At 48.0% G+C, this 11,753-nt stretch overlaps 1 protein-coding gene across 1 annotated transcript; it reads right to left on the minus strand.

The window, feature by feature from the left end:
- Positions 1–667: 667 nt before the first annotated feature.
- LOC136547272 (probable inactive receptor kinase At5g10020) lies at positions 668–5,317 on the minus strand. Its single transcript, XM_066539233.1, has 3 exons — positions 4,205–5,317; positions 1,719–3,392; positions 668–1,484 (listed from the first exon to the last, which is right to left on the minus strand). Exons 1-3 carry the CDS (start codon positions 5,127–5,129, stop codon positions 904–906), a joined length of 3,180 nt encoding a protein of 1,059 aa, XP_066395330.1. The 5' UTR covers positions 5,130–5,317; the 3' UTR covers positions 668–903.
- Between the last annotated feature and the right edge of the window lie 6,436 nt (positions 5,318–11,753).

An 11,753-nucleotide genomic window follows, 5' to 3' on the forward strand; every position in this document is an offset into this window, starting at 1 on the left:
TCTTTCACTAACCAGAATCATTGCGGCCCATGAGTCCAAGAGCCATGTGTTGGAACGGGAAAACACTGTGTCTCCTGCTCCTGCTCCTGCAAGGCTGCCTCTGCCTGCAACCAAAGGACTCTCACCACGGCAACACCGAGGGCCCACCTGGCCAGTCTCAGTGCGCTGTCAGTGGCGGTTCAATGCCAACTGGCGTCATCGAGACCGTTCATCCGGCATCGGGTAGCCGCCGGTCGACGGCTGAGATGAAGATGATCGGATTCAGAGGTGGAATGGGAGAATTTCTGACCGGGAGAACATGGTGTGGTGTGGTGCCCCCTGCCAATCTCCTATTTCCACAGCGAAAATTGAAGGGTGCAGCATGGACCGGTTTCAGTAACGACCCATCATGTGTTTCGTTCAATAAATCCTAGTGCCAGGATGGTTGCTGCTGGGGGCACTGGATACCCAACACATGCTGCAGCTGCAGCTGCTCCCCCCAAAACTGCAGCTGCTCCCCCAAAAAACACATGCTGCAGCGGCTCCAGAACCGCATGTGAGGCCAGTAATTTCACACGGGCAGCAGATCAGCTGCAGGATAGGATGTTTGGTGTTGCAGCTACAGCATCAGGCAGCAGGGAGGGACAAGTACAAGAGTACGCGGACACAATTCACTGGGAAACGTTCAGCTTGAAGAACTTGACCAGTGAACAGAAAGACACCGGTGTTCCAACTCATGAAGAAAGACAGCAATGGTTGATATCAATCAATCAATGGGTGGATCGAATTCTCTTTACACTAGCAGTTACCAATCAAACAAACCCTGGCTACAAGGCTCTGGAAAACCCACGGAAAAAATCGGGACCAGCGGACGGAAAATCGATCGGTTACATGTACACTGGGAAGGGAAACCAAAGGGAAAACTCACGCTGTTATGGAACACAGGTCATCGCAGACTGTCTTCATGTTAGGCCTCTCATTTACAGGAAGGATACACCTAAGCGAGATCGCCAGCAGCTCGTCCATTATCCTTGGGGACTCTTCCAAGCCGGTGATGTCTCGGTCAAAGCAGTCGGTTCCCCGCCCTTCCCTGTTGCACATCTGAACCCAGTCAGTTAGATCAACCGCGCCGGACTGGCCTGAGATGATGTCTCCAGCACTCTTCCGCGTCAACATCTCCATGACAATCACCCCGAATGCATACACGTCGGACTTGAACGTAGGTGCAGGCTTGGCCACGTTTGCCAGTTCCGGGGCTCGGTACCCTAGTGCTCCTAAATTCAGTATTTGCTCGGCAGTGCCACTTGGAGTCATGAACCTATGCAGGCCATAATCCACCAGCTGTGGAGAGAGATCAGGACCAGTCAAGAATATATTAGTTGGCTTCAAGTTGCCGTGAGGCAAGCCCTTCTCATGGTGTAGGAACTGGAGGCAGCGAACTAGGTCGATGGCGATTCTGAGACGCTGAGAAACTGATAGGCGGGAGTATCTTCTTGGAGTCGACTCTGCATCAGTCAGCAAAGATTTTATAATCAGTGACTTGAAGTGAATCTTAAGTCTGGTGAGAAACCTCTATAAAATTAGATGCAACTTATTAGATTCATACACGGTATGATAGTAACAGCAGAGAACATTTGCATCAACGAATTATGTAAGACTCCAGACTAAATGAGGAATGTAACAAGCCAAAAGAATAAGATGATTAAAATGAAGATGACCATGAGCCCTGAGATGCTTACCATAAAGGTAAAGTGCCAAGCTATCACCATTGACATAGTCAGAAATAATTAATCTCTCTTGCTCCTTAGGGCCCCAATAGAAGGCCCTCCACGAAACTATATTTGGATGCCTGATAGTGCCAATCCTCTTTATCTCCTTTGTGAATTCCTTTTTATGCTTCACAAGACCAACACGCAGCCATTTCACTGTCAGGACATGCCCACTTTGTAGAACAGCTTTATACGTTGTTCCATGGCTGCTCCTTCCAAGAACTTCCGCTGGTGAACGTGACAGATCCTCAGCTGTGAAAACCAAAGTGCTGTCCATGAAAATCAATTCTCCAACCAGACGGTCTGGAGAGTACACTTCAAAAGCTACAGGTTCCTCAAGGAATCTAGAGTCAGCAAAATGTGGTGATGTTGGCAATGCAGACCGTGGAGAAGACTCCTGAGCTTGGATTGCAGAAGAAGTCTCAGTCACACCTAAACTTGTGGACTCAACAACGTCCTTTGGATCAGTGTAGCCATAATCAACAGAGGCTTCAGCCAATAACTCTTTCTGGGCAGACATCGATCTAGCTGCGGCCGTTAAGAGATGATCATTTGAGAAACTTGTTTTACTTGGTATAACATTATCTTTGGGGGACTTGAATAGATTTGGACGGCTTATTCTCCCCTTTAGATCCCTGATAGTAATCTGACTTCTAAAACCATTTCTTCCGCAAAGCTCTTGAGATCTGACCACATAGAATGCTAGGGCTATGAAGATTACTAGCAAGACAGCTCCAATGCAGCCAATAATAAGAGCAACTCGAACACCAGCCTTATGTCCATGAGATGTTTGGCTCTGACCAACTCCGGTGTAATCATCATTTCCAGAAGCAGGAAGGCCATCTGGGAAAACTAACATGTCATTTCCAGGTCGGAAGCAAGATAAAGGAAACTTTTCAACACTTTTAGGAACAGTTCCTTGTAGATTATTGTAAGATACGTTGAACACCTTCAGGCCATTTTGAGGCATATCCGGAATTCTGCCTGTGAGGTGGTTGTGTGATAAGTCAAGATACTCCAGTGCTTGAAGCTTGCTTATCTCACTGGGAATCTCCCCAGACAATTCATTCATCATAAGAATAAGGAACTCAAGTTTTTGCAGGTTAGAGATATCTGGTGGCAATGGTCCAGTCAAAGAATTGCTGGACAGATCAACAATCCTGAGAGCCGGTTGAGATGAAAGAAGTATTGATTCCGTTGAATGGGTGCTCTGAAATGGAATAGTTCCAGAAAATTTATTTCCAGAAAGATTTAACACAGTCAAAGTAGGTGACATGAAGAAAGTAGGCAACACAGATCCCTCCAGTGCGTTCTGACTCAGATCAAGGACAGATAACTTCTGATAGGTGACCAACACCGAAGGGAGAGATCCTGACAATGAATTGTTCCGTAATTTCAGGGACACTAAGTTCTGAAACTGGGAGGCGTCATTTGGATAGCTTCCCACCAGTTTGTTTGAGCTCAAGTCAATGACCTCAACAATCCCATCCCAGGAACACAATATAGCTAATTCCCCTGAAAACAGGTTCCCGCTCAGATCAACTGAGGTACATTTGCCCATGGTGGCTGGTAATGACCCTGATAGAACATTAGAAGAGAGATTCAACACCTTCAAAGTCGTAGAATTCACAATCGGCACTGACCCTGAAAAATTAGAGGATGCACGTGTCATTTACAATTTAAGACAAATGTCAATGACAAGAGTATCTGTGAAGGACACTAGGTAAGATAGGATACATGGTAAGTTGTCATATTACTAAACATTACATGTTCAAAAATAAAGATATACATTCACAATAGTCAATCCCATGTCATAGCATTGAAATAGTACGACAATTTCTGATTGAAGAAATCCTATGTGAAAAAAATGATGTTAGCGGGCACAGATCCAGAAAAAGGCTTAAATTTGTACAAACCAAGAATCAACATGATAGTTGGTTTAATAGGGGGATAAATATTAATCGCCAGGTATCAGAAAATTGTTGGTTGATCCATAATAGTTTGCTTAGTTACATAACAAATTATTGCTAATATCACAAATGCTGTAAAAGCAATACGCACAGCATGCATGCAACTACAAGATTGCTGACGATATCCGTCTAAAGAAAACGGCACACCATCGAAACCACGAAATGCATGCTCATGCAAGAATTGTCGTTGTGTATTCTTATCAAATCTTCCAAACAAATGGAGTCTTCCAGATTCAAGATGCAGCAATCATTTTTGAAATGCCATCATAAGGAATTCGTCGCCATCAGAGACATGCATGTCTACCAATGCCCAAAATATGATTTGCAGCTTGCAATCTAAGCATGACAGCAGTGGAAGCACTGGCCATTCGCATTGTCAATGGAATTCAAAAAAAACACAAGAAATATTAAATAGATCACCACCATTCAACTTATAGTGGGATTCCAACTCTGATAGTGATAGATCACAAAATTCAACAAGAATACCTGAGAAGCCGTTCCTGCTGAGATCAACCTCGACAAGCCGCATGGAATTCTGGAGGAGTGCCTCAGGCATCATCCCAAATAGCCCATTCCCGGCAACACTGAAAATCTCCAGTGAGAACCACGCATCGAGCCTCGGCACTGTCCCAGCAAGCCCGTTGTTGCTCAAATCAAGGACCGCCAAGTTCTTGAAGGCCCCCACCGTCTCATTCCGGAAGAAGCCGCCGTCCAGCTTGTTGTGGCTGAGGTTGAGATACTTGACCGTGTTCCCAATGCTGGCGAGGCTTTCGATGTCCAAATCGATGGACCCGGTGAAGAGGTTGTCGCTCAGATCGATGTGCTCGGCATTGCGGAGCTTGGCGAGCAGATCGGTGGCATTGCCCCAGAAGTTGTTGTTGCGGACGTCGATACGGCGCAGGTTCTGCAGCTGCTGGATCCCGTCGGTCGGGAAGCCGGAGGTGAAGTTGTTGTGGGAGAGGTTGAGGTGGACGAGGCTGGAGAGGTTGGCGAGGCGGCCCGGGATGGGCCCGTAGAAGCGGTTCCCGGAGAGGTCGAGGTGGCGCAGCGACGAGAGGGAGCCGATGCCGGGGGGGAGGCGGCCGGAGAAGGCGTTCCCGGCGAGGGAGAGGTTCTGGAGAGCGCGCATGCCGGAGAGTGTCCCCAGCTTGAGCTCCCCGGCGAGGCCGAGGCCGTCGAGCGCGACGCCGACCACCGCGTCGCCGTCGCACACGACGCCGCGCCACGACGCGGGGCAGCCGCCGCCGCCGCCGCTGCCGGACTCGGTCGTCTCCGGCGGGGACCAGGACACCAGCACCCGGTCCCGGTCGCGGTCCGCGATGCCCTTCTTGAACTCGAGCAGCGCCGCCACGTCGTCGCCGGCGGCGCCCCCGGAAAGCAGCAGGAGAACGAGCGCGAGGAGGGCAGCCATAGAAGTGGGGGGAGGGGGAAGTGGAGCGACCTACCTAGGGTTAGGGCTTGCGGGAGGCGGAGGAGGGGGGAGGGGAGGTGCGGGTGGCGGCCGCCATTGGAGATGGGAGAGAGAGGTGAGGTGGTGGTAGTGAGATGTGCGAGAGCCGAGAGAAAGGCCAAATTTTTGGAAACGGGAGGGGATGGGTGAGTAAACAGGAGAGAGAAGGGAGAGTACAGACTGGAAAGTCACAGGTGGTTGTGTTGTGTGAGACTGTGATAGTGGTGACGACTAGTAGGGGTAGCGAGAGTGGTGTGCATAGCAGTTTTGGAGTGCTTAGCTGTGAGACTGCTGTGACTGACCTGGTGCTTTGATTTGCTTTGGACTGGTATATTACTGTGGTCTGTGGAGTGGGTACATGGTTTTGGGCTGCTTACGACACATATGTAGCAAAATTGTCCGATTCGTATCGTTGCTCGTTCGTGAAGAAGTACTGCTGGCTGGTTTGTGTGAGAGAAAAATACTGTTTTGGCTGGAAATTTATGATCGTTTATGATAAGCCACATCCAAACGAACAGGCTGATTCTTGTTATCATTGTTTCGAGTTACCAACTGCTAAATTTCTAGTATTGTGTGTCTGTTTTGAATGGTGTGTTTAGAGGATACGAGGTTTATATTGGTTTGGACAGAAAGTCCCTACGTCCAGTTCGTCGCTGCTGCTCGTGTTACTAGCACTGAAAGTTTGTAGTAGGGGTTACAAACGAGCGAGAGAGGGACAGATCCCAAGTCTCTGATGTGCATGTGCTCTTAAGACGTGTTACGACGTGTGTTTTTTATGTCTACATCCGTGTAGAGTGGCCCTCCGTCTTGGGGCGTCCTGCTTCCTCTTTTATAGACGAATGGGAAGAGCAGGTTACACAGAGAGAAAAGATGGAGAAGAGCCAAGGAAAGAAAGGCTTCCGGACCGTCGGGTTTTTCTTCTCCTTTATGCGGGTCCCGTCGACACTGCAGATGGTGACAGGAACGGCTCCACACCGGGCGCCTGTTCGTCGCCGATGCCACGCCTTGGCGTTGTCAGCGGGGCGTGATGTCCCATTTCATCCCGACGGGCGACGCGACGAACTAGCTGCTGATTAGCGGCAGTACAGGGAGTAGGCAGCATAGTGACCACGCGTCCGTCACTCTTGGTGATGTGAGTTCCCTGGAGTGACATGTCGCGGGCACAGGCAGCATAGTGACCGTCACATGTGCCTGCTCCCTGCACGATGCCAGAAGTTTGACCCTGAGTTGTACTTCCTGGCCCGTAGTGGTTGGCGGCGGTACGGGCTTCTATCAGGAGCCGCGCTTGAGGGGTCGGGCGAGACGGAGCCCCCGACCCAGAGGTCGGCGCGAGACGGAGCCCCCGACCCAAAGGCCAGGCGAGGCGGGGCCCCGACCCAGAGGCCGGGCGAGGCGGGGCCCACGCACCTGGGGGGTCGGTTGGAGCTGTAGTTGCGCTCTTGACTACTCAGATGAATCAATGTTGATGACCATTAGCTCCTCATCTTCGGGTACCCTAGTATTGGTCCCCGACACTTGTGAGGCATTTTCCTACTCATTTATTTCTTGTGTTTGGTTGTTTGTATGTCCTATTGAAATTCTTGCTTTCGTCATCTTTGTTTGGTATACTATTATGTTTTTCTCTGTCCAGAAATGAGGGGTTTTTTATACCAATATAATAAAATTTTGATAAACATTAGCTGTTCATCCAGCATTTAGCCTGTTCCTGATGAACATATCAAGTACAGTAATGAACAAAGATCTGAGCAACCAAGAAGGCAAAGATTGCTCGCTCATCCAGTCATCCATCTTAATGAAAAAAGGGAGGGCAAAAGAAAACACAAAAGAATCTGCAAAAATAATGTGTGCAGGCACTTGGTACCGGTAGGAAAGCAACAGCCCCCCCCCCCCCCCCCCCCCCATGCCCCTAAGCTGTTCCAGTCTTTGACCCCTTTCCTCACCAGCTCAGGTGAGCTGCCTTTGCCTCTGCCCCTGCCCGGCCCCTTGCTTCTTTTCCTCACCTCTCTCTCTCTCTCCCATATGCTTTCTTCAGACCACTCAACGGGCCAGCTGCCCACGTCATGAAATTCAGAACCGAACTAGTGTGGGGAAAAAATCAACGCGTATCAAATTCACATATTTGGTCATGAGGACGTGTTGACATGATAAAACAATGGAGGTTTGCTTAGCGTGGGGATTAATTTCAGCAGCTCACGGACACGGAGCCTCGTTTCAGAGAGACATTGGGGCCTTAGATTCAGGAGACATGTCCGAGTCCAGCCACCGGAGACTTCTGTAGCAGGTAGATGTAGATCAGGGGAGACATTTTTATTATCCCTCAACGAAACTTGAGATTCTGCAGTTCAAACACGCAATGGTTTCTCAATTCAAATAAATAGAAATAAAAAGGAAGTAACGCAAATTCGCTCCACGTAATTTGCCCCTTTTTTAAGTACATTTTGCTAGGGTGTATGTGTATTTAAGGATGATGAGCAGAAGAAATGGCGAGAAGAGTGCATGGTAGATTTTATAATAATGTACTAGGAAGGAGTACTACTTAAAAGTGGTACTGGATGGATGATATCCCAATCCCAAATTCCCAATCCGTGATGCTTGCTGGTAGGAGGGAAAATATGAGCTGAAAATGACCGTGTGTCTCGTATCCATCAATCCGGCGAGCGCGATGTGCGTTGTTGGAGATGGAGCGAGTCGAGTCGAGTCTCTTGTCTTCAACGCCCGGGAGCTGTCGTGACGGGGACACGAGTGACCAGTGGTGCCCAGCCGCCGGCCAGCCAAAATCATTAGAAGGGACGCGGAAAAAGAACATGAAGCTTAATCATGATTGTAAAGCGCGCGCTAGCTAGGCCATGTCCTGGGAACATATTTGGTAGTAGTAGTATTTTCCGTCCGTCCTGTTTGTTTTTAAAAGGGCGGCCGCGGCATGATTGGTTGCATCGGAGGTGCACAAGTCAAATATTCCTCCTAATTTCCTCCCTTGATTTCGTGGCTGTGGAGTAGTAGCAGGATGCAGGCATGCACAACGAGAGAGTGACCCGTTGGGTTTACCTTATATTTAGCTTGTATATTTAGTCAGAACAGAAACCGTATTTTTAATTAATTTTAATTAAAATTTAGACCGGCGAACGGGACCGGTGACCTGAGCTGGACGCAGGGCCTGCGTGGGATGCCTACTGGTGGTCTGGTGCCGTGCGAGGACCGAGCATGAATTCTATTTAGCACAGAAGAGCCAAGTGTAGAAGCTGCTGCTTGTGGGGTTTTTTATGGAGTCCATTATCGTATTATGCACCATATGACCCAATCATAAAAAAGATAATCATAGCATTTTGTGCATGTATTATGGTCCAATTCCCACGTCACACATACATGTCCAGTACTCCAGTATTATCTCGGTGAAGTGATGAGGAAGTTTCCAAACGATTGATTGGTGGTGTATAGGTATGGACCTGTTTGGTTCCCTGCTAAAGTTTAGCTACTAAAATCAATGACTAAACTTTAGTTACTCCTATTTGGTTTAGTGACTAAAAGTGACTAAAGGCCATTAAAACAGTTCAACAAAGACTAAACTACCACTAATAAATGCCCAAATTAAGGTGGAGGACCAGTAATAATGAGGGACGGCCCTTGTCCACTTAGCACTTTAGCCTACTTTTAGGCCCCGTTCGCGTGCCCTTAAACCCGGCTTGATTCGCTTTTTTTTCATCCGGAACAATATTTTTCTCTCACAAATTCCTCCAGAATTTCTCCAAACCATCCAAATTCCTCCACAGCCATACCAGCCGAACACCCCCTTAGCTGCTCTCGGATGACTTGGGCCTGTTCGTTTGAATTTATCAGCCGGCTTATCAACTAGAATCTACTGTATTTTTCTCTCACAATAAAACAGCTTCAGTCGGCTTATCAACCGACTTTAATACCAGCCGAACAGGCCTAATGTGACTAAACTACTTTAGTCCTCTTTTAGTCAGTTTGTTTGGTAGTTTAGTAGCAAAGGGACTAAAGTTTACAAGTTAAACTTTAGTAGGTTGGAACCAATCGTGCCCTATGTATCCGTATGTGGTATAATACTATAATCATGCCGTGTTGTTATGAATCTCGATTCTCGGGAGCGAATTCCGAAGGCATGCCGCATCGGTATTCAGCTGATTTGGCCCGTAAGCAGTAGTAGCAGCGCTAGTGCTATAGTTTATGCGGGGAGTCGGTAACCGAGTGACGTTTCACACGGTACTGAAACCCAAGAACACCGAGTGGGAAATGGTTGGGACTACCAACCAAATGGACAATGCACATGAGCTGGTACCGTGCGTAACCAAACCAAAGCCGTGTAGAAGTAGAACGGCGCTCACATCACAGGCAGGACAAAAAGAAATGCATTTGTCTAGTACTGCTACTACTCCACGGTTAGATGACCACCAAATAAATGTCCTCGGTAAGGTCGGTGAATTAGAAAATGGAAATGAAAAGGATTCAAGCCTAGAAGAAGGGTGGTCATTGTGGCAGATGGGAAAGGACAGCAAAGATATGGGGGCAGTTCATGGCTTCATGCTAATGCTAGTACCACAAACCCAAAGGGCGGGGTTTAAGCCGCAGGGCACTCGGCCAAAGCTGCCATCGATGGGCAGGAAGGGGAGCTTTTGCTTCTGTTTCTGAATCATCTGATAAAGTAATTCGTCACTGCATCAGCGAGATGATGTTTTTACACGCGTCAGTCTGTGCAGCTAAACCTTGCATTGGGTCCGTTTGGTTAGCTTGATGAGCCAGGCAAGCATCATAGCGGTAGGTTGTTAATCTTACTCGATCGGCAAGAGCAGTAACACATCGTCCATGACAAACCAATTGTCCTATTCGCTTCACTGATAAGTTATAACTGAAAGTACTGTCGACTAATTTATTGTAAGAGAAAAATAATATCGTTGACTAAAAAAATACAGCTATAAACCCAGACGAATGTTTATCAGTCTTGTCCGAGTATTAAAAAAACCCGGTGGTACTGTCTTTTTTTTTTCAGGGCGGGCCCTGGGTCTGACAGTCCGTTGTGTCCACAAGGTAAAGGCTAAACAAAGGTGGGCCAGGCATGGCAGAAGGATAAGGGTGGAGGGTAGCCCAGCGCCAGGGAGACTCACGCCTCCTCCGGCTCTACCGATCCTGATGCAAGAAAATTTTCCTTTAAAGTCCTAGGCCTGGTTTAGGTGACGAATTTTTTTTACGTACTGTAGCACCTTTCGTTGTTATTTGACAATTGATGTCCAATTATAGTCTAATTAGACTTAAAAGATTCGTCTCGTGAATTTCGTCTAAACTGGTTGTAATTAGTTTTATTTTTTTATTTATATTTAATGCTTCATGCATGCGTCCAAAGATTCGAGTGACAGAGAATTTTAAAAATTTTTGCAAAATAAAGTGGACTAACGATACCCTACCCAGACAACACAGCGAGAGCAAAATCACTGTAGCGTTTGTTTGTGTTTGGCAATAATTGTCCAAATCATTGACTAGGTAGCATTTTTGTTTGTGTTTGGCAATAATTGGTCCAATTGTTGACTAATTAAGTTTAAAACGTTCATCTCGCAAAGTACAACCAAAACTGTGTATTTAGTTTTTAATTACATCAATATTTAATACTCCATGCATGTACCGTAAATTTAATGTAACGAGAAATCTTTTTTTTACATAGTGCCAAAGTTTAAATTTCTAGATAAACTAAACCTGGCCCAAAGTTGGGCGGCGACAGGAATATCTGGAAGCGAGCGACGCGCGAGCACCCGGCCGGCGCGTTCCATTCCGTGGCGGCATCCGCGCCACCGGCGTGTGCTTTACAGAGGTAATCCCCGCGGGTTACAGTTACACAGAGCGCTCCACCGCCACGCTCGACGCGTCTCTCCGCTCGCTCTCGCCGAGACATGCCACGCTTGCAGTGCACCTGCGCGGCGCGGGGCCCTGCCCCGCGCCGCTTTCTCCATCTGTCGCGTCATTGTTCGGTGCCGGCACCGCGCGGCCATCGCCCATCGCTGTCTCGAGGGTTTTTCCTCTAGTAGATACGGGTAATGATTCACTCCTCTGTCTTGCGCTGAGTATAACAGTGGATTAATTAAGAAGTTAATACAGTTACTCCCTGATGTTTTTTTCCCCTTCATTTTGGAACCAAAAATACTGTTACAGGAACCGAAAGGACGAGGATTTCGGAACGGTGAACCCGTCGCGCTGAGCGGGCCTTCCCATAGGCACCAGGCCGCAGGGGATGGTAGCCTGATAGGTACTGCCGAATTTTTTACATTTTAGTTTTTTTTTTTTTTAAGTTTCTCACAAATAAATCCCTGACAGAAATTGATTAAAAAAATAGATCCTTAGCTCGGCGCCATTGGTGTTAGTGCTGAGCTAACACGTCTCGGCGCCAGCGTCTCTCTGGCGCGAGCTCATAGGCACGGTAGATGACATGACAGTGAGCTCGACGGCTAGTCACTCTGGCGCCGAGCTCGGCGCCAGAGTGATTGGCGCCGAGCCTTTAATACGTATGGGCCCCGCGCCTCTCTTCCGCTCCCGCTCTCCTCTCCCCTCTCTCGCCCTAGCAGAGCCGCTGCCGCGGCCGCC

The sequence above is a fragment of the Miscanthus floridulus genome, chromosome 3 (genome assembly GCF_019320115.1).
Source record: "Miscanthus floridulus cultivar M001 chromosome 3, ASM1932011v1, whole genome shotgun sequence".
NCBI classification, from domain to species: domain Eukaryota; kingdom Viridiplantae; phylum Streptophyta; class Magnoliopsida; order Poales; family Poaceae; genus Miscanthus; species Miscanthus floridulus.